Here is a 27,396-nt window from a genome sequence, read left to right on the forward strand (position 1 = left end):
GATTGAATTCGTTTCAATCTAATTGAAAAATTTCAATCGGAAAATAATAAATATTTTTTTCTGATTAAAAACGATTGAAATTTAATCTGATACTTGGAACTTTCCCGAGCAATTCTGAATTAATATTTGTTTCCGATTGAATTTGATAGAAATCCGATTGAGTTTCAATCAGATTTAAACACAGTTTAAATCAGGGAAATCCGCAAAAATGTACGAGCTACTCAATGATGATGAGAATGACGATTCTCTCGTTACTGTAAACTCTGGTACCGGTCGTATGAGCCATTTTCGAGTGATCATTAAAACTAAGTTCATTCAATATATTAACAAGCGGATTTATTCTCAGGCTTCTTGATAAATTAGTCTATTGTGATATAATATATTGTACATACTAATTTTTCGAACTTATTATTATAAATAATTAATAATTGACATAACAAATTGACGATAGGCGTATGGGAATTTGTTGTTGAAAAAAAATATAAGTCACGTAAAATTTTAAAATCATTTTTTTATCTGTGACTTAAAAATATTTTTTTTTAGCTTACGGATCACCAAAAAATTATAAAAACAAATTTCTGAACTTTTTTTTCAAATTTCAATGAATTCACAGACAGAACGTCTCCAATCATACATTTTCTTATTGATTATTTTTCTTAAAAAAAAATTTTCAAGTAAAACTCAAAACTTTGAGATTCTTTTATTTTTCTTGAAAATAAAAAATTTGAAAACGACTTAAAATTTCAAAAATTTCCATATTACCCTAACGCGTAAGAAATATATAAACTGTAAAAAAGCTTAAGGTAGAGGTACCGTTTTTGGCCACATTAAGGCCAGCTTTGGACACTTGATACTTTTATTCCACTATGAAAATATTAATTTTATTTTACACTTTTTTATTAATTAAAATAAAGTATTAAATGTCCAAAAATGGAGCAGTGGCCACAAATGGTACCTCTTCCCCAATAATTATAAAATTAAAAAAAAAAAAGAAATTTACAATTTTTTATTTATTTTTTCTATTTATTAGTTGAGGTATTTCATAACTCATATTTATAACACACCTTAAAAAAAATACTCTGAATAATTATCTCAACAAAGTTAATGATTCATCAATCACTCATTTAATTACAATATCAAATAATATATCTTCCGGTAATGTTTCATCTATCTCCGAAATAAATAAATCGTTGATCATTCTTTCAAAATCGTCATAAGATTTCATATTTGCAATATCCATAGATAAATATTTGAAAGAGTTCTGCATAATTTCAGTTAAATAAACAAATTTTTCAATTTTGTCCGTACTATCTATAACTTTATTATTATAATCACGGACATTACGACCGACATTTGAATAATCGATCATCCACATCAGCAATCTGTAGTATTCTTTCAATATAAAATTTTCATTTAATCTCGGCCATTCGAATAATATTTCATCAGATCCTTTTTTAATGTAACCCAGTAATAACACAAAGTAACAAATACATTTATTAATATTAGCTTCTGTTAAATCAATCATAGCTGAATTTATTTTATTTATTATTTTAATATGTAGATTATTATCAATTTTAATATTTTTTTTATCACTATTTATTAGATCAAGAATAGATTTAACCATCTGTGGTGTAAAGAATGGATCATTGTAATCACTCCCACGTAGAAATAGTAATAATTTGAATGCATTTTTATTTAGTATTGTTTTAAATAATGACGCATCAAATAATTCTTTCTTATCAATTATGTAGAAATAAACGTTATCATTAATAGTCAATTTACTGTACCTGTAAACAATATGATAAATATCAGTATCATTAGTAATAATAATAGATGCCAGTTTACCATTACGTTGAAAGAAACATTCACTTTCTGCTTCTCCGTATTGTAGTCTTACTACTTGAATTCTCTTATCATTGAACATCATCTGACGACCCCATGACTGAATAGCACGTGATAAATGTGGCCTATAATTTTTTGAATTTTTTTTGTATGCCGGTGGTGTCCCGTCAAAATATATTTTTATTTTTTTAACATTGAATTTAAATCCAAATTCAAGTTCATTCAGTATCGTATTTAATTTCTTAGTCGCCACTAATTTATTTAACTTTTCTTTTAAATGTCCGCAGTACCAAACTACAAGACCGTCGACGTAAATTTTACAATCCAAATCTATGGGGTCTTTTATTGATGCTTTTTCTAATAAATCTTTACAAACACGATTAATATTATAAATACCCATTTTTGTTACAAAACTTTTTTTTATATTTACTAAAATACTTTCTTTTAGGACCTTTATAAATTTATTTTTTCAATTCTATAATAAGTAAAAAAAAAAAAAAAAAAAAAAAAAATTGATTTTAATAAATTATTTTTATAAACTAGACTATTTATTAGAGGATAGTATTCATAAAAATTAGTTCGTTATTTTATTTAGATTAAATAATTTTAATACCATTAATTATATAACAGCAGCATTCAATTTTTAAAATTATTTATTATAAATTTATTCAAATGACTTTTTTTTTTACTGAATTAAAAAAGAACACAAGCGGAATAGATAAAAGCTTGATATAAAGTATTTTTAAATGATATAAGTAAAACACAAAAATTACACAGAAAAAAAAGATTTTGGCGCATGTTAAATAGAAACATATCAAACACTTAAAGTCGTAGTATCAATAATAACGTGTTCTGTAATAGACTTTATTTCTTCACCATCGGTAAGATTAAAGTAAACACCACGAGCATGAGCATCATCCAAAAGATCCTGCCACATTTCATTATGCTAAAATTAAAAAAAAAAAAAAATAAATAATTAAACTCGTCTGTTTATAGAAAAAATATACTCTTATATTTACCCTGAAAGCGTTAAAATTTCCACACAGTATCAAACTGTGTTTCGCGCGAGTGAGACTCACATTGAGTCGATTGGGATCTTTGACAAATCCGATACCTTCGCTTCTGACACATGACAGAATTATCACATCACACTCTGACCCTTGAAAACTGTCTACTGTATTGACTTCAATTTTTTTCTGCTGTTTTACATTTTCAGTTTTTTTTTCTTCACTATCGGGTTTTTCATTTTCTTCTTTATTTTCTTTACCCCTTTTTCTTCTTCTTTGTTTATTAGGTTTTTTTTTATCTTTTGATTGACTTTCTTCTCTAGTTATCTTTTCATTAGGAATATTTGTATTTATTTCTTCATCTTGATCTTTGTCTTTATTTTCATCACGATCTTTATCTTCATCGCTGTCTTCGTCTGTGCTGTCTTCGTCTATACTGTCTTCATTGTCATTGTTGTCTTCATTTACAATTTCTACTATATCTTCATCATCGCTGTTTACTTTTACTAAAATTTTTGCTTCATTTTCTTTATCAGTATCTTGTTTACTCAGATCTTCAAAATCTATAAGATTTTTGTCATCTTCCTTCTTCTTATCAGATCGCTTTTTAATTTTTATTTGCTTTGACTGTTGCTTCCCGTCACTGAAAATCATTGAAATAAATATGATAGACTAGTAAGTTATTAAGTCTTAAAAAAAATAACAGATCATTACTTACAGTCTCTTTAATATGGAATTAATGAGCATACGCTGATTTTGATAAGGGGTAATTACTCCAATACTAATATCTTTATCCATTAATTTTCTTTTTTCCATTAGCGAACGGACTAAATTAGCCACTAGGATAGCTTCGATTAGATTTGAACGCCCATCACTGTCTTGTTCAAATGTGTGATTGAGTAATTTATAATTACAAAAATCAAGTGGAGCTACAGAGGCTGCATTTTTAATAGCGCCTTTGTAAAAATAACGATTCGGCCACTGAGAAATTGAATCGATCATACGATATTGGGTGTCCAACATCACAATAGGGTTTTCTGATTCATTTTCAAAAATAATTTGAGCTCTTGCGAAGAGCGACGAATCATAGCCATAGTCCTTTGCTTTCTATTTAATATTCAAATAATAAAAGTTACATATATATTAATATTTTCGAACAGAATCTATGGTAAAAATATGTATAAGTATAGTCTCACTAATTTTTGGCCATAAAAAATGATAAAGTTGAGATATCATTAAATTTTTTTTTTAAATATTATTTTTTACGGCGGATTAATGAAAAGAATATACCATTCATCATTAATGAATAGTTTTATTAATGTTATTTGTTAATAAAAATTAACTTGAAAAAATTTTTGTTGCCATAAAAGTATTTATACTGTAAAAAAACTGCATAGTGGATTCGGATTAAATCCAGAGTTAATGCCGAGCGGATGACTGCTTATTTATTTGTGATCCCCCTCGGAGTAAAATTCAGGCAAAGGAGAATTTTTTTAAATATTAAAACTCTGAATCGGAGTGAATACAGATTTAAATTAAATTCAGATCACTTCGCTAAAAAAAAATTCCCTATTCACTCCGTATGCGGAGTGAATTTCCTTAAAACTCCAAGTTACAAAGTAAATTCGGATTTAAATAAAATTCGTAATCACTTCTAATTTCTTACAGTGTAAGGTAAAATACCTAGTACCCGATCAGGGAACAAGTACTCGATCACTCGATGTATTTGTTCGAGTATGGGTTCGAGTACTAATTCACTGATTGGGTACTGGGTCTCTTAATTTATAGAAAATTAAGAAATTTATAGAAAAAATATTCCAAATATCTTCACAAATTTTTTCACAATTTAAGAAAAACGAGTTCATTATTTTTGGGACCTATAAATTTTTAAAACTAATTTAAATATTTATTATTAATTACCACGATATGTTCATCATGAAATCGTTGATAAGAAATTGAAAAATTTTAATTTTTCGTTTTTTTTTTTAGTCAAAAAATTAATGAGACTTCTCTGCAGCATAATTATTAAAACCATTGTAAATACCTGTGATAAGATAGTGGGTGGTAATTGTTGAGGATCACCTACCAAAATCAATCTGTTTATTTTTAGTAATGTAGGTACTAACGTAAGCAACTCTGTCGCTTGTGCTGCTTCATCAATAATACAAAACGGTATTTCTAATTCACCATTTCTGAAAAATATTATTAATTGTTATTTTTTTATTAAATTAATAAGTTAATAATTTTTAAAAATTCAACTATTTAATTTTACCCAAACACTGCTTTCATTCGGAAGCTCGTATAGCAAGATGTTAAAGTACAAGCAATAATATTTACGTTTTTTAGTATTTGTTCTTCAACAAATGCTAGATTTGGCACATCTTTAAATATTGAGTGTGACTATAATAAATAAAAAATATTTTATTCACATAAAAAAAATACAGTTCCTTTTATAATACTAATTTAATAAAAATATCTATAACCTTTTGCCATTTAAGAGCAAGTCTTGGCAACGATATATGTTTTACTGATCGATTAATTTTTTCTTCGCGACCCACGCGGACGATTTCAAAGGGAATATTTCTTTCTATAAAAAAAAAAAAAAAAAAAAACACTATGTTAAGATCATTTTAAATGCATAAAAAAAACTTAAATCTATATTTCACCTTGCATATCTGGTTGTATTTTTAATAATTTTATAACCAATTCATCAATTGCTTTGTTTGAAGGTGCACATATCAATAGTCGGGTTACAGCATTCTTACTCAGCGCAGTTGCAACAATATTTTTGATTACTGTAGATTTACCTGTCCCAGGAGGGCCTTGGATTAAACATATACCAGAAGCTGGTTTTTGTATCGTTGTTACTATTCTTGACATTATTTCACTCTGTTTTGCATTAAGGATTTCCTAAAATGATAAAATATTTTTTCTATTAAGCTCCTAATTTCATACAGCAAGAGTATTTAATATATATTTTAAGTTGCGCGTACATTAGTTACTGGAGAAATAGAGTCTGACGTTAATAATATTTTATATGATTCATTATCTGGTTGTAAAATTGGTTTAAACAAAACAGAGAAGGGGATATTGTCCAAAGCATCTAGAAGTGTAAGATAAGACAATATCCATGTGGTAGTTGTTAATGACAATATGCTCGGCAAATCATGCAATGAAGAGTATTTAGTTATCAATACATAAGTCAGCGTAGTTGCTCCTCTTTGTCTGCCTGAAATATTTTATTTATTTTATTTATCAAAATTATAAAGAAAAAAAGTAATCTGTCAATGAAATTTACCTCCGCTTCTTCCTACTTCTTCTACATACCCAAACTTTTGACCAGATTTTTTATAATTTAATATAACCAAGTCACCCCGACTTGGATATGTATCTTCCAGAACAGGAGTATATTCAACAGTACTTATTAGGCGAAATCTAATAATTTTATGATCTGTATTGTCAACTGATATAGAGCCATATGACCTTTGCATTACTTTTGCGTTAGTTTGTTTAAGCCTACAAATAATTTTATGTTAATTTTAAATAAATAATGTTATTTAGTTTTAACAATTGAAGAGATTTAAAAAAAAAAAAAAATTCAACTGAAAGCGATTTTGAGCTCATAACTTTTTTTTTTTTTTTTTTTTTTTAGAAAAACCGTATTAAAAAAAATAGATTTTTTTTGTCAATAATAGAATTTTTAATACATTTTAATACTTTTTTCGTTTTTTTTCTTCAGCAAAATCTTCTTTCAATGTATACCAAAATTCGTGAATTAAAAATGGCAGCATGGTTTTTTGATACTCATCATAAGTTGAATATAATAATTTTGTTGGATTCATTTCTATTGAATCAATAACAGGCGGTGGTGTTTCTTCGTATTTTTTGTCAACAAGCCATGCCGGATCCCATTCGAAAATGTTATAAAAAAATGTTTTGCTTGAATATTTCCAATCTGATAAATTTCCTGAACTGATTTTATTTATTAATTAAAAAATCAATAGTTCAAATAAAATAATAAATACATTTACAGAATAATAAATATTCCTAGTTGAGGGTTGCTGATCATATCTTCTAGACAAGTTTCCATATAAACTAGAATTATTTCGAAAATTAAAATTTTCCAATCTTGTTATCAAGTTCTCTCCCATTGTTATTAATTAATAATCAAACTTCTATTGTCTGTAAATAATAAATTATTTTTAACTGCATTGCATAATAGTTACAAAATGCAATAGTTTATTCTATAATAAACTTTTATGATATTTAATACCTATAAATTATCAACAGCATGATAAGAAAAAATTGTTATTATAAAACCCTGACATTGAATGGTTGACTATGAGTCATAGAAATATTTACTAGTTTGTAAACTTGAAGAAAAAATTCATTGACTTATTTTAATAAATATAAATATTTATATAAAACATACTAACATTTTTGATAATCGATTTTTATCAATCAATAAGACTTTGATTTAATAAATAAAATTTTTATTGCATACTTTCACCATTCTTAAGTGCTCGAAGAAAATGAAAAAAAATATACATGAGTAATAAATGTAACCGAAAGCTGATAATACACAGTCAATGTGTAATATCTATAACATAACTTAATACTTGGGTATATTCTGTAAAAAATTTTTGGACTCGGTGTAGTGTAAATGACACGGTGTAAAAATTTTTGTTTAAAAATTATACCTAATATTGTGTTACATTTAAGCGGTATAAATTAAAATTATTACACCGCCAAATTAGTAAATGAGTAATTTATGATAATTGTGCGTTGAGAAAAATAATCATAAAAATATTAAAAATACTATTTAATATCTAAATAAAATTAATTCGGTTATTAATTAAGAAGTTAAAAATTTTCAATAATTATTTGTTACATATTAATTAAAATTATAACGATGACTAGCACGCAATGGTGGAAAAAAGTAGATTACACATGAGTGTGAATGTAGCAGACATGAAACAAATTATAAATTTTAAATAAATATATAAATTAATTACAATAATGAAATTTAAAAAAATGCGCGTACTGCACGGAGAAAAAATTATAAAAACTGTTCCTAGTACGTTTATGAAATATCATTCCATACCGTTATGGTAATGATTACTTGGGATCATGAGATATAGACCCATATTTTCTGGGAAAGTTTCTATAACTATGGTAACAATTCCTATCATTATGGTAACAGTTCCCATATCGCATGTGAAAGAATCATGGTAATGATTACCATACTCATAGGAATAGTTCCCATAAGCAAATAGGAACCAATCCTATAACCACATTGTAACGGTTCCTAAGCGTATATGGTCACCATTCCTATAATATTATGGTAACTATTTTCATAATATTATGGTAACGATTACCATAATTCCATAAGAACTATTCCGATACCATATGGGAATTATACCCATAATTATAGGAATGATTACCATAATATATATGGGTGCCGTTTCTATAATCAACATTTCAAAAAAACCGGTTACCATGCAGTATAGGAACCATTCCTATAATATATTGTAACTGTTACCATAATTTTCTCTCTGTGTGATTTTTCAAATATTTCAGTACGAATTTTCAAATTTTTATTCTACTTGCATTTTATTTGTTAATTCAAAAATACTTAAAATTGACAATTGTCAGCTACATTCACACTCATAGATTACACCGTGTTAAAATTACACGGATCGATAATTTACACCGAGGATTTTTTAAATCATTGTTTAATACTCTATGGCAGTATAAAGTTCTCGGGGGCCATTTTTACACCAAAATTTTACAGTGTAGATTTCTATTTAAAATTTATTTAAATAATTAAAAAAATACTTACGGTTATTTTATTTGAAATAATTAATTATTTATTTTTTTTATAAATTCCATGCAAATTTAATTATTTTTTTTATATTAATTATACAGTGCGTGTCAATAGGTAGAAAAAATTAACGACGCCTTTGTAACTTTTAAAAGTAAAAATTGATTGCAAACTTTTAGTCAGTTATTTAAAAATAATAATATCGTTTACGAATCAATGTGCAGAAAATAATTTATAAATTAAGTATGGTTTGCTAAAACTTACTCGAGTAAATAAAATTATAACTCGAATGCTACAATGGTTCGATGTGATGTTATTTGAACTTCAATTGTTCTTTGAGAGAGTCGAGTTGCCTCGTATTCGTTTCAAATATGGACGCATACACACGATAGGTATGAATGTAGAACAAAACTTTGGGATTCACAGCTTATTAGACTTGCGCACTAAATACTTTAAGGGTAACGTGCAATTAAAATAATTATTTTTTATTGAAAATCGATGATTTATTAATTAATAATTTTTTACGCATTTATGAATTTTTATTCAGTTCTATTTTTTTTTAATTTTTTATTCCAATGATAAAACTGTTTTGAATTATATTTAATATATATTTATATAAATCTCTACTAATATATAACCAGACGTCATTTAATTAATTAATTAATTAATCAATTAATTATAATAAAAAAAAATTAATTAAAAATTATCAAACGTTTTAATTAACAGTCTTGATAGTTCAGTAGTTCAACTCAGAGTTTCAGTCAGCGGGATCTGTACTGTCCATTGGAGTTTGACCTTGCGCATTGATGTAAAATAAAAAACACGTAGTAATTTTTATAAATTGAAAAACAATTATTAATGAGATTGTGCATAATTTATTAGGATAATTGTGATATGAATAATTTGTAAATCAATTGATGTTTGGTTAATTTTTATATTTTAATTTAAAACATAAATAATACAACTGAGTACGATGATATATTTTTTAAATATGTAATAGAAAATATAAATGGAGGAAAATATATCATCTTAGAAAGAAAAATTATGATAGTATTAATAAATATGTTAAATACAAATTTTAAAATAAAGCATGAGTACGATCAACGACTAAGTGGTTTGTGATTGTTTTTAATTCATCGTTTGAAACGTTAAAATAAACACCACGTGACTGAGCGTCATCCAAAAGATTCTGCCACATATCATTGATCTGTAATAAAATATGAAAAATAAATCATCTAATTTTTTATTATTAACTATTAAATAACTAAAAATAAATTGAGTATTAGAGCTATTTACTGTGGATACTCTGAGTACATTGATTGGAATAATAATATGGTACCAGCAGGTAATAAGATCTAACTAAGGGAGATTTTCAATAGAATCGAAAATATTGCATTTAATTATCGAAATGTATCATTAATCTTTATTTCAATACATTAGCCATAAAATATAATGAAGTAATGGTAATTTTTACCATTAACAAACAGAAAATTATACTTTTACAAAAACCATACGAATAGGCCTTATTTTACTACGGTAGGGTAATAAGGCCTACGGGTTAAACAAGCTGGAATAGTTTAATTGTACTAAATTAAATTGGTATTAAAGAGGAATCATCACTTAAATTTAGCAACATTACTTTTTTAGAGACAGAAGACTAGATTGTTTTTTATAATTTCTTCTGCGCTACAACATCATATGACGGATGATGAAATATACAAGACAGGGAACGTGGTATCGGAACTCTATAAACTTGTAACATCTCTATGCAAGACCCTTCTACTAGAGTAGCATTTAGTGGAGGCGGTTATTTTAAATATCATTTCTGTCACTTAGACCTTATGACTCGACAGGCTTTATTACCCGCGGGTACCTCATTTTTTATATTCTTTATAAATAAAACTAAGGGCCAGTTTTTCAAACCGGGATTAAATTATTATTGATATATCTATATATTATTAATGTATTCATTGCATATTTTTAAAAAGTGGGTGGCACTGTCTGAAAATACTCTTAAGTTAAACAAAAAAAAAAAAACTAAACAATATTACTCTTTACAATCGTCTCAGAAGAAGCTTGGGATTTTTTGCCACCACTATTCTTTCCCCTCCATTATAATATTCTCAAAAAGATATTCTGCGCACGTGCAAATTAAAATATTGTAGCAGAGGAAAAATAATTATGGTAGAGCAAAATCTCAAACTTTCTGGAGGACGACTATAATATTAAAACTAATATAGTTTAAATTTAATAAAATATTCTTACTCTGAATGTGCTAAAGTTGCCACAGAGTATTAAACTGTGTTTCGCCCGCGTTAAACTAACACAAAGTCGATTAGGATCTTTTACAAAACCAATCCCGTTGGATCTGACGCACGACATAATTATGACATCGCACTCTGACCCCTGAAAACTGTCTACTGTATTAACTTCAATTTTATTCGGCTTAACTGCATCAACTTTTTTTTCCTTGTTATCATTTTTATCTTCTTTTCCTTTTTTATCATCGCAATCACCAGCTTTATCACCAGTATTTTCTTTGTCCAAATCATCGTTTTTTTTATCTAGATCATCATTACTCTCAGTACCTTTCTTCAGCAATATTTTCTTTTCCTCTCTACATTAAATTACAATAATTATTTATCAAAACAAATTATTAACAATAAAAAAAAACCCAATATTCAAATTAACTTACGGTGGATTTAATAATTGATTTATTAATTTACGTTGCTTTTGATAAGGAGTAATAACACCAATACTGATTTCCTTGTCTGACTTAATTAATTTTCTTTTTTCCAATAGCACCTTAACTAAATTAGCTACTAGTACTGCTTCAATTGGATTTGAATGCCCGTCAGAATCCTGACAGTATGAGTGATTGAATACTTTGTAATTACAAAAGTTTAATGGCGCGACGGAGGCTGCATTTTTTATCGCGCCTTTGTAGAAATAATTATTAGGCCATTGAGAAATAGCATCAACCATGCGGTATTGGGTGTCCAATATCACTATCGGTTTTATTGATTCACTTTCAAAGACTTTTTGAGCTCTTCCGAAAAGTGATTCATCATATCCATATTCTTTTGCTTTCTACAATATTTAATAAATGAGTATTTAAATCTATAATAATATTTTTAATTTACTGAGGAAAAGGGGCAAAATGAGCCTTTGAAATAAAATGGACCCCATAATTTTTTTTCAAAGGATACTTGAGGTTATAGACCCAATTATTGACAGGATACAAATTACTGACACTTTATTTTATTTTAAAATTTTTTTAAAATTAAAAATAATTTTGATGTTAAGTCAAAAAAATAAAACAATTGAACTTTAAAAATTTTTTTTAAACAGATTCATTTTGCCCCACAATTAACATTTTTTTATGTATGAATTTTATCGATACCAAATATTTATGTGGGAGCTAAAAAAATGTGTAACTAAAAGAAAATTGTAAACTATTGACATTTTTTGCTTGAGGAACTCCCCCCCCCCCTTTCACCCTCTACACTTCTCTAGATTGTAGTTTATAATAAATACCTGCGACAGTATAGTCGGAGGCAATTGTTGTGGATCTCCGACTAAAACCAATCTCTCAATATCAAACATTAAAGGCACTAATGTTAATAATTCTGTCGCCTGTGCCGCTTCGTCTATTATACAAAACGGTATTTTCAATTTGTTCTTTCTAAAAATAAATTTTTTACAAGCAAAATAAATTTTTAATAAAACCTAAAGATTATAGAGGCAATAAAATAGTACCCAAATACTGCTTTCATTCGATAGCTTGTATAGCAAGATGTCAAAGTGCAAGCAATAATATTTGCAGATACAAGAAGCGATTCTTCAATAGTTTGTTCTCTGCCATATCCAAGTCTCTGTTATAAAACAAATTTAATAATTAATATTAAAATATCTTTAATAATAATAATAAATTGTAAAATATTATTTACGCTCTTTCTGAGATTCAATAAAGAAACTTTTTTAACAGATTTATGAATCTTGTCTTCACGGCCAACTCGGACAATATTAAATGGAATGTTTTGATCTGTATAAAATAAAAAAAATTATAAATAAATTGTAATACAAGCCAAATTAATTTAAAATCACCTTCCATATCCGGTTGTATATCTAATAATCTCATAACTAATTCATCAATCGCTTTATTTGAAGGAGCGCAGACTAAAATTCTCCCTGTATTTCTTCTACTCAATGTAGATGCAATAATATTTTTAATTACTGTTGATTTACCAGTTCCTGGAGGACCTTGAATCAAACATATACCAGGAGTACTATTTTCAACTGTAGTTACAACTCTTGATATGATTTCTAATTGTTTTGAATTAAGAACTTCCTATAAATATAAAAAAAAAAATATGAAGTTTTAAGTTTAAAAAAAATGTGTTAATGATATTAAATATCAAGTACCTTTGTTACAATAGGGACCGTGTTTAGTGTTGATAAGATTCTATACGAATCAATATTTGGTTTTAAAATTGACTCAATCAGAGGTGATTGAAGAATATAGTCTAGTGAATCAATTTGAGTTAAATACGACAAAATCCAGGTGACGGTAGTTAATTTCAAACTACCTGACAATTCAAATTGAGAACAAGACTTTGTTATCAAAATATAAGTCAAGGTAGTCTGTGAACAATATCTATCTAAATATAAAATTTATTTTTAAGTAAAAATTCAACCAATCGTAAAATATAAAGGAAAAAAAGGACTGAAGAGAAGGAGAAAGGGCTACATAACTAAAATATCACATGATATTTTGTCGGACACCAGAGAAAGAGCGCGTGGAAGATCCAGATTGTTTAGAGAGAGACAAGAAAATTTATGATAAAGGAAACGGAAAAAAAGAAGACAAAGAAGGGGAGAGACAAAATGAATTCAAATGATAAGAGAATTAAATAAAAAAAAAATAATGAATATTGAAATTTAAATTTCTTACTTCCGCTCCTATCAACTTCTTCTACGTATGCAAAATGTTGACTTTTTTTATCTGGATGTTCGATGATTACTAAATCCCCACGACTTGGGTATTTATCTTCAAGCTTATTCAATCGAGGCACTGTTGCAGTTATTTTAAATCGAGTAATTTTACGAATTGAATCATTGTTATCAAGTGATAAATGTTCATATGAATTTTCTTTGACAGCGGCTGTGATAGTTTGCGGTTCTCTGGAATATTTAATAGTCACAGTAAATAAAATAAAAAAATAAATCAAATAAATAATATATTAAAATAACTTTTTTTTCTTCGCTTCCTCAATAATGTCATCACGTAACGTAGGCCAAAATTCACTTATCAAAAACGGTAAATAAATTTTCTGGTATTCAGCGTAAGTTGAATACAATAATTTCGTAGGATTCATTTCTATGGAATCAATAATTGGAGGCGGAATATCTTTATACTGGTTGTCAAAAGCCCATGACGGATTCCATTGAAAAATTTGATAAAAAAATTCTCTGCGTACATTTTTACAAGATTCTTGTAATCTGATTTATTGGACGCACCCAAAAAAAAATTAAAATTTTATTAAAAATAATTTAAAAAAATAAACAACTGTATTTATTTATAAATAAATTTACCTAGATATTTGGGTATAACGGCTTCCGAAAGAAGTGTGCGAGTACTCAGAGTCATCATCGATTGACAATGCGTCAAATTGCACCAAATCATCATCGTCGAAATACATTTTCTTGAAATAAACTGATAAAAAAAAAAAAATAATTATCTACTTATGAGCTGTCACAGTAAAATAAAAATTAATAAAGTTTTATTAATTAAAAACAAACAAATACACTTAGTGTAACTGTAATAAGAACAAAGTGTTGTAAAATGTCGACATTGAAAAATCGATTATTGATAACCAATGCCAATGTCAATCTAACAAAAGAAGAAAATTAAATTTAATTTAAATATTAACTTTAAAAATAAACCTTTTACCGCGCTATTCTTTTTGAAATGTTGATAAAATTATCAATTAAATTGTGATAATAATTATTTAAACAAATTAATATAAATTCAATGACTAATTAATTGAAAATTAATTAGTACTTGTATTGAATTTAAAAACAAATGACGAGTGAATACAATGGCGATTAAGCTCAGGAGTAAAATGGTGGGGGCATGGGAAATTAAAGTTAACTCCAAAAATAAAAGTTCCTTTTCAGGAACTATATTTAAAAAAAAAAAAAAAAAAAAAAAAACTTTGAATGTCCCTATAATGGTGATATTGATAAAAGTTATTTTATTTTATCATATAATTAATATAGTCTTGTGAAAATTTGTTTTTATATAAATAAGTTTTTTTTAAATATAAATGAGTGTGAAGATAGCAGATATGAGATAAATTATAAATTTCGAATATAAATATAAATAAATTAACGATCCTAAAGTTAGCAGACAATTAAAAATTTTTGAATTTTTTTTTTCAACAATTTAATTAAAAAAAAAACTACAAATATACACATGTAAAAATTTAAAAAACTATAGGTGCATTTTTTTAAAATATTTGTTTTTTCTTTTTTTAAATTTACCGTTTTTAAGAAAAGCCAAAAATTATTAGACGTCGGCCAACTTCAGTATCATAATAAATTAAGGCCAGTTTTTAAAACCGGGTTTATTTTTAATCCAGGTTTGAATTATTATTACTGATATATTTATATATTATTAATGTGTAGAAATACTAGCCGTATTAATTTAAATCCGACTTTTTATCTAAATACGCAGTATTTAAATTTTTTTATTCTTCTTACATTTTACTTATTTATTTAATAATTCAAAAAATTGTTAATTGTCAGCCACTTTGATAACCATTCTTTTAAATAAATTGATAACTTATAGTTGTAAACATTAAGTTAATATTTAAAATAAAATTTTTATAATAAAAATTTTTTAAAATGAAATTTTAATTTCAAGTCTCAATTGAAAGTTTCCAAATTTTTTCAAATACTTTTTATATTAGTTGATAATTAGTTTGAAAATTCAAATAATTATCAGAAATCTCTTACTTTCAGTATTGCTAAAAATATTAAAAATTTTTATAAATAAATTACAATAATGAAATTGAAAAAAATGCGCGTACTGATTTTTTAATTATCTAAAAACGTTTAATTTCTATTTTACTTACCTTTCAATTATCTAAAATCTTTTAATTTTTATTTCACTTACACTTTATTTATTTATTTATTTAAAAATTTAAAAAATTGTCACTTGTCATTTACATTCACTCATAAGTTTTTATAATAAGAGGATTAAAGTTTCAAAATTAAAATTTTAATTATAAAAATTTATGGATAAGAAAATCGAAAATTATTTGTAAATTTTAAATACTTACTCAAAGTAAATTAAAGTAAAACTTGTATTGAATGCTTGTAGCATTCAAATAACGTCTGATTGAATTTTAATTGTTAACTACAAGACTTAGAGCTGTGTCGTATTACGGATGATGTAATGCTGTGAGTAAACTATTCAAGTATGTATACATAAAAAAAATTTTGATATTTAACACCGGTATTCACATTAACAATACGCGCGCTGTGATAATACAACCAATCGGAGTCATTATTTTAATTCGAATTATATTCAATCTTAAATATTTCTAGATTTATAAATAATCTTCACATCATTGTACATTAGATTTTAAAAAATTACTATCACTGATTAAACAAAACGATTTGTGACGATTAAAACTGTTTCAATCGTCATGAATCGTAAATTGATGATTCAAGAAGATTAAAAACGATTAAATTTTTAATCGTTTTTAATCTTCATGCAGGACCAAAAATTGCTATATATTATTTTACGATTAAAGATGATTCGTGACGATTAAAAATTTCAAATCGTCATGAATCGTCTTTAATCGTAAAATAATATATAGCAATTTTTGGTCCTGCATGAAAATTAAGAACTATTTATGACGATTTGAAATTTTAATCGTCATTAACCGTTTTTAATCGTAAAACATTAGATCGTCTTTTGACGATTAAATGTGAAAAACCATGATGATTAATGATGATTAAATTTTTAATCGTTTTAAATCGTCACAAATCGCTTTGTTTAATCAGGGATTGTGTTTTTTATAAATTCAGATTTTTATTTGGTTTATTTTGAGTTTTATCATATAATCGACTTCAACTACTAAATATAAAAATATTGAAAAGAAAAAAATACTAAGGATAAAACATTGATGTATAGATGAGGAAATTTTAAATTTTAATTTTATTTCAATGTAAGTGTGATAATAAATGTAAATATTTTGCACTAAAGAAATTTTCTGTAAAAAGTCTGGTCTCTGAAAGTATTTTCTTTTACAAAGAATCTTAGAGCCACGATCGTTGATAGACGAATCTAAAGAATGATATGTATTAATAAAAAATATTATTTATAAGAAATGGAATCTTCAGAAAATTAAATGATTAGACTAATTTTATTAATATAAAAATTATGGTCGATTTTCAGTACATAAGCAGGTAAAATAATTTAAAAAATTTATTGTTTTTTTTTTTTTTATATTTTCATCCCCCCATAATATATAGCGTAAACCGATCAAGAATTCAGGTCCAATTTACTGACCCACATAACATATAGATCAATTAATTTACATCTTAATAATTCAAATGTTATTATTACAATTATTAATTGTAAATTAACATTTGACAATACTGATAATAAGATTGTAAAAATGAATTATAATTTGAAAAATCTTATTATTTTATCTATATATACATAGTCATATCTATTCTATACATAGATATATCAAGTCATACATGGTCATACCCGGCCAATTTACATACATGGCCATGTATAGTCATGTATATTGAAATATCCATAATTTTTGATAAAATTATCCTTTGTGCCTTTGAGAATAATATTTTTCATTATTTGTGCGTCATTATTTTTTGGAATATTATAATAAAGACCACGTGATTCTGCGTCATTTAATAAATCTCGCCACATTTCATTACGCTAAAATTAAAAAAAAAAATTAATTAATAATAAATATTATTAATTGTACTTAATTTTAAATAATTTAAACTTAGTTGTAAAAATCGAATAAAATAAATTTTCTCACCCTAAATGTACGGAAATTTCCACAAAGTATCAAGACATGTTTAGCTCGAGTTAGACTCACATTCAATCGATTTGGATCTTTAACAAATCCAATACCTTCACTTTTAACACATGACATAATAATGATGTCGCACTCAGAACCTTGGAAGCTGTCCACTGTATTTATCTCAATTTTATTATTTTCACTGCAAATAATGATTATAATTATTTGGCTAGGAAAAAAAATCAAAAACATATTAAATAATAACTTACTATGGTAAATGTCTCATTAATAATGTGCGCTGTTGTTGATACGGTGTAATTATACCAATACTTATTTCTTTGTTCGTTTTTTCATAGTTTATTATTTTATAATTTTTCAATATACGAACTAATTTTAAAACAAGTTCTGCTTCATTTTCATTAGACTCACCATGAAAAGATTGTGAATATGAATGATTAAGAACTCTGTAATCGTGAAAATTTGATGATCTTACAGAAGCAGCGTTTTTTATTGCTCCTTTGTAAAAATAACGATTCGGCCACTGAGAAATTGCTTCAACCATTCGATACTGGGTATCCAACATTACAACAGGATTATCAAAGTAAATATTATTTTCGCTTTCAAATATTTTTTGAGCTCTGGCAAAAAGCGATTGATTGTACCCATTTTCTTTCGCTTTCTAAAACAGTAAATAAATAAATATTTAAATAGTATACAATTTTTTTTTTTATTAATCTTTTGTAAATATTACGGGTGTTCGAATAGAATCGAATTTTTTAAAAATTCAAAACTTTAAAAAGTTAAATAATAGTTTAAAACTTTAAATTATCCGAAAGTTTTTGAATTATTTGTAACTTTTCAAATTACTTGACTCAAATTAAGAAAACTCTGATCAGCTTTAAAATATTTAGTTTTTATTAAATGAAGAGCTTAGTTTTTAAAGTAACCAAAAATAATTTTTTCGTAGATTCGTGTCTGAGCTCTATTTACCTCTAACAAAAATTTGAGTTATTGAAAAAAATATTACAATTTACGTCGTTCAAAAAAAAGTTTTGGAATCATTCGTAAATTTTCGAATAATTCAAGACTTTGTGAGTAAATCGTAAAGCTTCCAATTATTCAATCCAAAGTTCGAATTGAACAGTTCAATTCGATTCAATACGAATAATTCGTAAGTTCGAACTATTCGCACACCCCTAGGAAATACCTGCGATAAAACAGTTGGAGGTAACTGTTGAGGATCTCCGACTAAAATTAATTTATTTATATTTAACATTAAAGGCACTAATGTAAGTAATTCCGTCGCTTGAGCAGCTTCGTCTACAATACAAAACGATAACCCTCCAGACCTACAAATAATAATTTTTTCTTATTAACTATTTCACATAATTTATTTATTTTTAAAATATTTATTTTACTTAAACACAGATTTCATATGAAAATTCGTATAACATGACGATAAAGTACATGCTATAATATTTGCAGATTCTAGAATAGATTTTTCAATGTTTTCATTCCTATTATTTTTGTTAAATAAGTTTGGCTACAAAAATAAAACAATAATTAATACATTATATACTGTGATTTATAATAATTGTAATTTGAATACTAAAATGATGTTCACATTTTTTCGGATCGATTTGAGATTTGATAAGGATACACATTTAACTTTTTCATCTATTCTGTCAATACAGCCTATCCGAACAATTTCGAAAGGAATGCCTAGTGCTACAAATAGATTATGGTAATTTTAATGACAATAAAATATTTGAATTATTTTACACTACCTTTCATCTGTGATTGTATTTCCAATAATTTAATAACTATTCCATCAACCGCTTTATTTGAAGGAGCACATACTAAAATTCTTGCTGTTTTTTTTCTACTCAATGTAGATGCAATAATATTTTTAATGACAGTAGATTTTCCAGTGCCTGGAGGTCCTTGTATCAAACCTATACAAGGAGTTTTTCTGTATTCAACTGTACTCACAACTCTGGACATTATTTCCGATTGTTTCAAATTAAGAATATCCTGAAAATAAATATCTAATATAGGCGATATTTAAAATTTTATTTTATACTGTACTACACTATATTTTTTATAATTACTTGCATTAAAACTTAGTTTTAATATTTGAATTCAGTCGAAACGAGAAAAATTTAAGATAAAAAAAAAATATATAGGATTTAAATGAAATCATGACCAGCCGTTTTGTGCTTTAAGGAAAAGACTGATATTTAATCCGCAAAATTACATTAGTTTAAAATTGGCTTGTGCTGACTGATTAAATATTAAAATTCATAGTTCTGATGTAGGTATTGTGAAAAAAAATCTGAAAAATGGTTGACCCTGTGACCAATTCTAAAACTTCACACTGTTTCGAGCTCAGAGAACTCGAAAACATTCTTATTGGTACTCAAAAAAAGGTTGGACCAAAACAAGATACATTTCGCTGAAAAAAAGTAATTTTTGCCTCTTAAACTATTCGGCCGATTGACTTCAAAATCTAACCAGCTCTTTAAGTCTTGGAAGCTCTTTTCCATCCCAAATATATCTTAGAACAACAAAAGTATACACACACACGTGGGCGTCCACCCGAAAATAGTCAAAATAGCCTCCTAGGACCTCAAAACGTCGAGATATGTTGAAAATTCGACTTTCGAAAATCAGAACGAAACCAATAATTTTCATTTTTTTGAATATTTTCACAGCGGGAAGTTTAAAAATTAAACACTGATAGATCATATAGTACAATGATTAAATATAAATTACTTACTCCAGTTACTGTAGAAATATTTTTGATTGCCATAAACAAAGTATATGATTCAAATTTTGGTTGTAAAATTTCGTTCATCAGCGGCGATTTGGAAATATTGTCTAGCACATCAATAAGTGCTACAGTAGATAAAATTGACGTCACAGTTGTTAATGACAATGTATCATACAACGATAATTTTAGATTATTCTTCGTTATTAATACATAAGTTAATGTAGTCTTGTTTTTTTTCTGTCTAAGTATAACGAGCAACAATAATTTTATTTTGGAAAATTTTAAATGATATAAATATAAATTAATGAAAAAATACAAGTATGGAATAGAATAAATATTTCAAAATAATTAAGTAAGCAATTCTCACCTCCTTTCTTCTCAAATTCTTCGACATATGCTAGTTGATTAGATATTCCACACCTATTTTTAATAATAACCAAATTACCACGACTTGGATACTCATCATCAAGTTTGTCTGTATATGGACATGTTATTGTCAAATGAAATCGAATATTGTATAGTACACATCGATATGAAATCTCAGTTACACATCCTGTGACATATTTTTTATGCCTAAAATATTTCAACAACAAATTAGTAAACTAAATATCATCATATAATCATATATTAATCAATTATCATGCATAAGATACTTGATATCTTCTGAAATGTCATGTTTTAATGAATGCCAAAATTCATTTATCAAAATAGGAAACATTATTTCTTGATATTGTTCTAAGGTTGAATACTTTAATGTTACTGGAATTATTTTTATTGAATCAATTGTAGCTGGTGGTGTACTTTTATACTGGTTGTCGAAAATCCATGAAGGATTCCAATCAAAAATTATACGGAAAAATTCATCGTAAAATTTACGAGATTTGTTATCAAACGAACTGTTATCAAAGCTAATTTGTTTGATTTCCCTGGAAAATAAAAATATTCAATAAATAAAATTGCATACAATTACTTCATGTAAAAATGAAAATAATCGTAATTATGCAGAAGTAAATTCCATTCATTTTAGATAGTAAAAATACGGAATACTTATTAATTAATTTTTGAATAAATTTACTATAAGTCATAAAAATTTTTTACAAGCTAAAGTAAATGGAGCCTTACTTTTGCATAATTAAAACGAGTTTACCTTTCAGTTATGAATTCAAAAAATGTCCGTAGAACCTAAGTTTGCATTTTTAAAAAGAAAAAATAAATATTAATATGAAATCTGATTTAATATAATTTTACTAATTATAAATCTCTCGTCTAGAAGTTAAAAGTACCTTAAAGTATACTTTTAAAAAAATTTCTAAGTCAACTATTTATCACAATATCAAGGTCCTATCGTTTTTAAAACTGCGATAATACAAAGTATAAAAAAATTTAATTTTATTCTAACATTTAAATATAATTATTATTTTACTGGATTATTTTAAAAATTTTAAGAAAAAAAGTATTTTGTACTCAACACACTACTCTTTAAAAAGTGCTATTAAAAAATAATATTTTAAAATAAGTATTGTCCTTTTAATTATTATTGCATCTAAAATAGTACTTTAAGAAAGCTAAATAATAATTATAAATAATACTCACGCCAAGCGCAAACGTGAAAATACCATAAATCATTTTAAATGAAACCCAAATGCTGAAAATTTAATATTTTTATTAATGTTTTAACTACACCTCACTCTACTGCGTAATAGAACGATAGTTCAGTTTATATATATAGTAATAAAGCCACGTAAGTACGCTACTCGAATCACTTCATACATGCATAATAAACTGAATCATAAAGTTCTGGGATTCACTTTTGAAATACGCGCGCATTTCAAAACAAATAAAATGAATAATCACACTTAGTTTACTAAGCGATTGAAATGTACAGTTTTGGATTTTCCAATTTTTTGTATATATTATTTTAATTCAATCAGCAAAATACATGTAAAAATAATAATTATATTTATTAACGATACAAGATCATTATAAATTTATAAATGAATTTTATTATCTGAAAGTTATAAAATATATTTGGAAGTTTTTAAACTTCGATTTGGCTAAATCCAAGAAGCATTGCTGGAACAGTATCACCTTCTTTAATTTCTTTACGTTCATCAGTACGTCCAGGTAAAATTAACAAAGCATTTGCATTTTTACAACTGAGTAATTTACTGCTTATTTGATTACCCGTACTATGGGCTACTGGAATTTTATCCGGATCCGTCCATTGCAATATAACTCGAGCGTATTCTGGTCGAAGATCCAATTTGTAAGAGGAAGTGAGCTACAAAACAAAATGAAATAAATTTAAAAATATTTATTATTTTAGGTAAAAGCCCCATTACTCGGTCACTTTTCATTGAAGTGAAATTAAACCATTTGTATATGTATATATTGTTATATATAATTTTATATAATTACATGTTGTTATATCTAATTATATATGGGTTATATATATTTAGATATGAAGTTCATGTAATTATATATATATAATCATATAATTTTTTTTACCCGGGTTACTCGATCAACACATAGGCTCTTTATTCGCTGAAAGGCAATGTCAATTGAACTATTATAAGTTCATTAATTTAGAGAAAAATTTATAAAATATATTACTGTATTTAATTTTCACAAATTAAAAATATAAGTGCATTTCCAAATGCGCTGCAACCAGCTGTAGCTCAACAGCTGACCTTGCAAGTGCGATGTAGCAGCAGCACGATTTTTGCGCGAATCATTTGCGTGTTTTTTTTTTTTATATTTTAAATATTTCTATCATATTCTGCCGCCATTCTATCTTGATTTACGATTTTTAATATTTCTCTAATTTCTAATAAGTTATTTTTCGGATATTTAAATTTACCGCGCAAGTAATAAGACTAATTAATAAATTATTTATGAAAATAAAAATTTTCAAGTACATTTTGTAGTCTGATTAATAAAATTATTGATACATGTAAATTTTAACGAAATTATTGAATTTCGATTTTTAAATTTCGCGCCAAGATGGCGCTACTGCGCGTTGCTGTATTAAATGTTCTAATTTTTACTAAAGTGAGGGGCGGTCGAATAGTCGCAAAGTCGATTGCTTTGTATCAACTGGCGGTCCAATAGCGTCAGTCAGTATCATCGACAATGGCAGTAGTAGTCCAGATTCTTCTTTACGTTTAAATTGAAATAAAGTATTGCAGTTAATTCGCAAAATCGTCCATAAAATTTATTGTTTATAGTCATTGTTTAATTAAAATGTACAGTGTTTGTAAAATTAAAATTGTGCAAAGTGTTTGTGGTGTAGTTAAGTGTTGAGTGTTCAGTGCTAGTGTAAAGTGCTGCGGATTGCTGATGCTGATAACTTCCAAGTTCCTGAGCAAAATCATCTGGCATCGTCTGGTGGGAAATAGCAGTTAAGTGACGTTTTTTTAGCTGAAATACACTTAGAGCAATTCAAATTAAATCTCCAAGTGTATTAGGACACCCTTCTGCATATTATTTCCCCACCAAGGTTTGTTCAAACACTTGCGTGTTTTTTTTTAATTTTTTAAATATTTTTCTATCATATTCTGCCGCCATTTTATTTTGACGTAGGATTTTTAGTTTTCTTCAGTTACTAATAATTTATTTTTCAAATATTTAAATTTACTGTGCAAGTAATGAGAATAATTAATAAAGGCGCATTCCGAAATGCGCAACAGTTGCGCACAAATGCACCCATAATTATAACAATTGCAGACTGAGCGCGATTTTGAAAAGTCACTTAATTAAAGTGAGCGACTATCGGTATCTATCGGGTTCAGGGTCTTTTACCTTATCATAAATTAAAGAAAAACTTACTCGAGCTTGAACAATCGTCGGCTTTGAATAATTACCAGACAATCTATTAATCAACGGAACAGCAAAAAGATGCGCTGTTACTGTTGCTGAAACAGGATTGCCTGGTAAACATACGATATATTTATTCATATTATTATAAACACAAGTCGCAAATGTCGTAGGCTTGCCGGGTTTCATATTGACTCTTCCAAAATGGATTTTCGCATTAAAAACTTTTGTTAAAATTGGTTTTAACAAATCACGGTCGCCCATTGACACAGAGCCTGTTGTTATAAGGACATCAACTCGTTCAAAAGCATCACGCATAACATTTATCATTATACTTTCTCTATAAAATAATAATTAAAATAATCTTAAGCACAAGCTATTTAAAAAAATATTCTATATCTTACTCATCACGTGCTATTCCTAAATCAGCAGCATCGTAACCATACTCTTTAAGTAACATCATAAGAGTAATTTTATTACTGTCATAAACATAACCAGGTTTAAGAGTTTCTCCAGCTGTTAGTAATTCATTGCCAGTTGATAAAATTCCAATTACTGGAACTTTGGTAACTTTAATTTTCGAATATCCACAGCTTGCAAGAATTCCCAATTCTGCAGCTCCAATTCTAGTAAATTTACGTAACACTAATTCATCTTTTTGTACATCGCTACCAATTGGTCTGATGTCTTGTCCTTCTGTTGGTTTTACCATAATTTCTATTTCTGTTTCTTCACCAAACTCATTTTTTGTGACAAGTTTGGTGTCTTCTACTTGAACAACAGCAGTCGCTTCATCTGGTACTGGTGCTCCAGTATTTATTCTTACACAGAAACCATTACTCAGTTTCACTGAACCTGGCTGTATTTTTATCAATAAAATTAAAATTTTTTTTATTAATAAATGATTAATCATTGATCAATAAATCTTACCGTATGACCAGCTTCTAATCCACCTAATACTTGTCTTAGACCTTCACCATCACTAGCAATAACTGCGTATCCATCTTTAATAGACGCGGGAAAAGGTGGTAAATTACAAAGAGATAAAATGTCTTGGCTTAAAATTCTTCCATGACATTTCCATAATTCAAGTGTTTCAGTTTCGTTATTCCAATTAAAATTATTAAATATTTCTGATACTTCTTCCATTGAAATCATTGGCCATGGAGATTTTCGAAGACGATTTGCAACATTTTCTACTTGAAACTTTTTTAAAATTCGTAAATTAAACTTTTAATTAATTGTTATAATTTTTATTCACTTACTGAATCATTTGAATATTTTTCATGAGGACATTCGTGTTTAAATTTCCCACGCTGGACTTGTTCATGTGTTTTAATTACATTAGATTTATTATTTAAAATTAAATCAACGGCATGTGGAATTGTTGATGCAATAGCATTTAAATTTTCTTTAGCAGCTTTTGGCGACCCGGGAAGATTTATAATGAGTGTTTCTTTACGAATGCCGCAAACAGCTCTAAATATAAAGTGTTAATAATTATTTTAATGTTATTTTATTACTCATGACTTAATTACCTTGACAATACAGCCAGTGGAGTAATTTTCAAACTAGCATTCAACATAGCAATTGAAAGTCCTGGAGCTTCTTTTTCAATAACTTTTTTAGTAGCTTCAGGTGTATTGTCTCTTGCTGAAAAACCTGTTCCACCGGTGGTTAAAATAACATTTATTTTCGTTTTATCTGCCCATTGTTTCAATATTTTCTAGATAAAAATGAAATATACATCAATCGTTTATAAGTTTGCAAATCTACGTAACTCATTAAAAAATTACAATAGAATTTATGAAAAATTTTTGTTTGTAACATTGGGTTTATATTCAAAAATTAGCTTTAGCTAAATCTAGTAATGGCGCGATAATATTCAAATTTAAAAACTATTATAATTTCCTTCGCTTCCCGAGTAGCACAGAAACAACTTTAAGATGTCATAAAGATGCCTTTAAAAAGGATGACACAAATTTTTTTTGTCTCAAAGTAAGTTTATTTATATAAATAAGACATAGATGTTGTTCCTAGAAGTCATAGGAACTTTGTGTTTTTTTTTTGCCCTAAAAAAGTAATAACTGCTATCTTATAAAAGTCATAAAGCCAAGTGTGCTACAAAAAAATTAAAAATTTTTGAATATAAGCATATTGACGTCTATTATGAATTCAAATTTTTAAAATCAAACTTAAGATGATAACTCTCTTTTTTTAAAATTTCCAATTTTTCAGATGAGAAATGGAAAAAAAAAAACATTTTAATTTTTGAATTTTAACATTTTTATGACATTCCTACATTTAGCTCGAGCTAGAACTAGAGTATTTATGCATGGATCCATTAAATCCTGTCAGATTAGCTTTTGAAAAAAAACATTATTAATTATTAATTTTGATTGAAAAATCTTACCATAATTTTATCTTCATTGTCCGGTACTATTTTATATTCTAAAATTTGTCCTCTTAAAGGAAACCCAGGATCACTATCAGTACCTTCAATTAGAGTTTTTAATGTCAATCCACTTTTATCTTTAGCAGGATCATCAGCGCATGTATCGCTAACTATAAATTACAAGTAAAATAAATTATTATTAACAATAATAAATAAACAAATAAATATATATGAATACATTGCGGCGTATTAACCTCAAATAAATAATATTTTATAAAACTAACATTAAAAAATAATTAAAACTAAAGCTAATAAATTCAAATATAAAATTTTTAATTTTACTTGTCAAAATTCCAAATGTTATGGCCATTGTTACTTTGATTTTTTTCTCTCGCCGTGAATATTATATTGATGTTGATACTTATTTTCTTAGATTCTTAATGAGCAGTTGATCACTAAGTTTGTGATACTGAATATCATCAAACATCTTACGTAAAGATATAATATGTCATTATCTTAAATACATTCTTTACTTGGGATTAAATACTTTTATGATACTGAAAGTAGCAGGCATCAGAAATTTGTTAAATTTTTATCAACAAATTACTTGTAAATAAAATATAATTTTTATAACATATACAAAAAGTTTTTGATGTGCAATTTTCGAAAGTTTT

General features: G+C 26.6%; 5 protein-coding genes across 8 annotated transcripts in view; 1 reads left to right on the forward strand and 4 right to left on the reverse strand.

Moving 5' to 3' along the window:
- Positions 1–27,396, forward strand: part of LOC103568232 (inosine triphosphate pyrophosphatase) — a 103,135-nt gene that overhangs the window by 4,264 nt on the left and 71,475 nt on the right. The window contains exon 1 of one of the 2 annotated variants that reach the window (XM_053738069.1): positions 23,425–24,010. The exons of the other annotated variant lie outside the window; for it this stretch is intronic. The gene's annotated coding sequence lies outside the window, so the exon portion shown is untranslated. Of the gene's footprint in view, positions 1–23,424; positions 24,011–27,396 lie in introns of those variants that run through there. 2 annotated transcript variants of the gene reach the window in all.
- Positions 2,642–6,952, reverse strand: LOC103568365 (probable helicase senataxin). The gene is made up of 11 exons (XM_053737937.1): positions 6,881–6,952; positions 6,567–6,821; positions 6,148–6,365; positions 5,843–6,078; positions 5,516–5,759; positions 5,333–5,436; positions 5,122–5,249; positions 4,894–5,041; positions 3,568–3,956; positions 2,862–3,492; positions 2,642–2,788 (listed from the first exon to the last, which is right to left on the reverse strand). Exons 1-11 carry the CDS (start codon positions 6,937–6,939, stop codon positions 2,657–2,659), a joined length of 2,544 nt encoding a protein of 847 aa, XP_053593912.1. The 5' UTR covers positions 6,940–6,952; the 3' UTR covers positions 2,642–2,656.
- Positions 9,651–16,116, reverse strand: LOC103568237 (probable helicase senataxin). 3 transcript variants are annotated; one of them, XM_008545005.2, is made up of 12 exons: positions 16,020–16,116; positions 14,269–14,389; positions 13,927–14,175; positions 13,628–13,857; positions 13,099–13,334; positions 12,781–13,024; positions 12,624–12,718; positions 12,433–12,548; positions 12,211–12,358; positions 11,369–11,763; positions 10,939–11,290; positions 9,651–9,880 (listed from the first exon to the last, which is right to left on the reverse strand). In XM_008545005.2, the coding sequence occupies exons 2-12, from the start codon at positions 14,373–14,375 to the stop codon at positions 9,752–9,754; spliced, it is 2,301 nt and encodes a 766-aa protein (XP_008543227.1). In that variant the 5' UTR covers positions 14,376–14,389; positions 16,020–16,116; the 3' UTR covers positions 9,651–9,751. The 3 variants fall into 3 exon arrangements, with proteins under 3 accessions (XP_008543227.1, XP_008543228.1, XP_008543229.1); XM_008545006.2 differs by lacking the exon at positions 16,020–16,116 and adding an exon at positions 15,813–15,849; XM_008545007.2 differs by lacking the exon at positions 16,020–16,116 and adding an exon at positions 14,620–14,780.
- LOC103568236 (uncharacterized) lies at positions 17,093–22,244 on the reverse strand. Its single transcript, XM_008545200.2, has 12 exons — positions 22,105–22,244; positions 21,659–21,693; positions 21,165–21,437; positions 20,879–21,084; positions 20,518–20,752; positions 19,526–19,772; positions 19,363–19,466; positions 19,157–19,281; positions 18,946–19,087; positions 18,008–18,417; positions 17,757–17,940; positions 17,093–17,650 (listed from the first exon to the last, which is right to left on the reverse strand). Exons 5-12 carry the CDS (start codon positions 20,593–20,595, stop codon positions 17,471–17,473), a joined length of 1,470 nt encoding a protein of 489 aa, XP_008543422.2. The 5' UTR covers positions 20,596–20,752; positions 20,879–21,084; positions 21,165–21,437; positions 21,659–21,693; positions 22,105–22,244; the 3' UTR covers positions 17,093–17,470.
- On the reverse strand, positions 22,454–27,200 carry LOC106693387 (gephyrin). The gene is made up of 8 exons (XM_014440821.2): positions 27,065–27,200; positions 26,741–26,892; positions 25,866–26,053; positions 25,593–25,806; positions 25,258–25,533; positions 24,732–25,186; positions 24,340–24,667; positions 22,454–22,792 (listed from the first exon to the last, which is right to left on the reverse strand). The coding sequence occupies exons 1-8, from the start codon at positions 27,090–27,092 to the stop codon at positions 22,550–22,552; spliced, it is 1,884 nt and encodes a 627-aa protein (XP_014296307.1). The 5' UTR covers positions 27,093–27,200; the 3' UTR covers positions 22,454–22,549.

Source organism: Microplitis demolitor, chromosome 4 (genome assembly GCF_026212275.2).
Source record: "Microplitis demolitor isolate Queensland-Clemson2020A chromosome 4, iyMicDemo2.1a, whole genome shotgun sequence".
Taxonomy (NCBI): Eukaryota; Metazoa; Arthropoda; class Insecta; order Hymenoptera; family Braconidae; genus Microplitis; species Microplitis demolitor.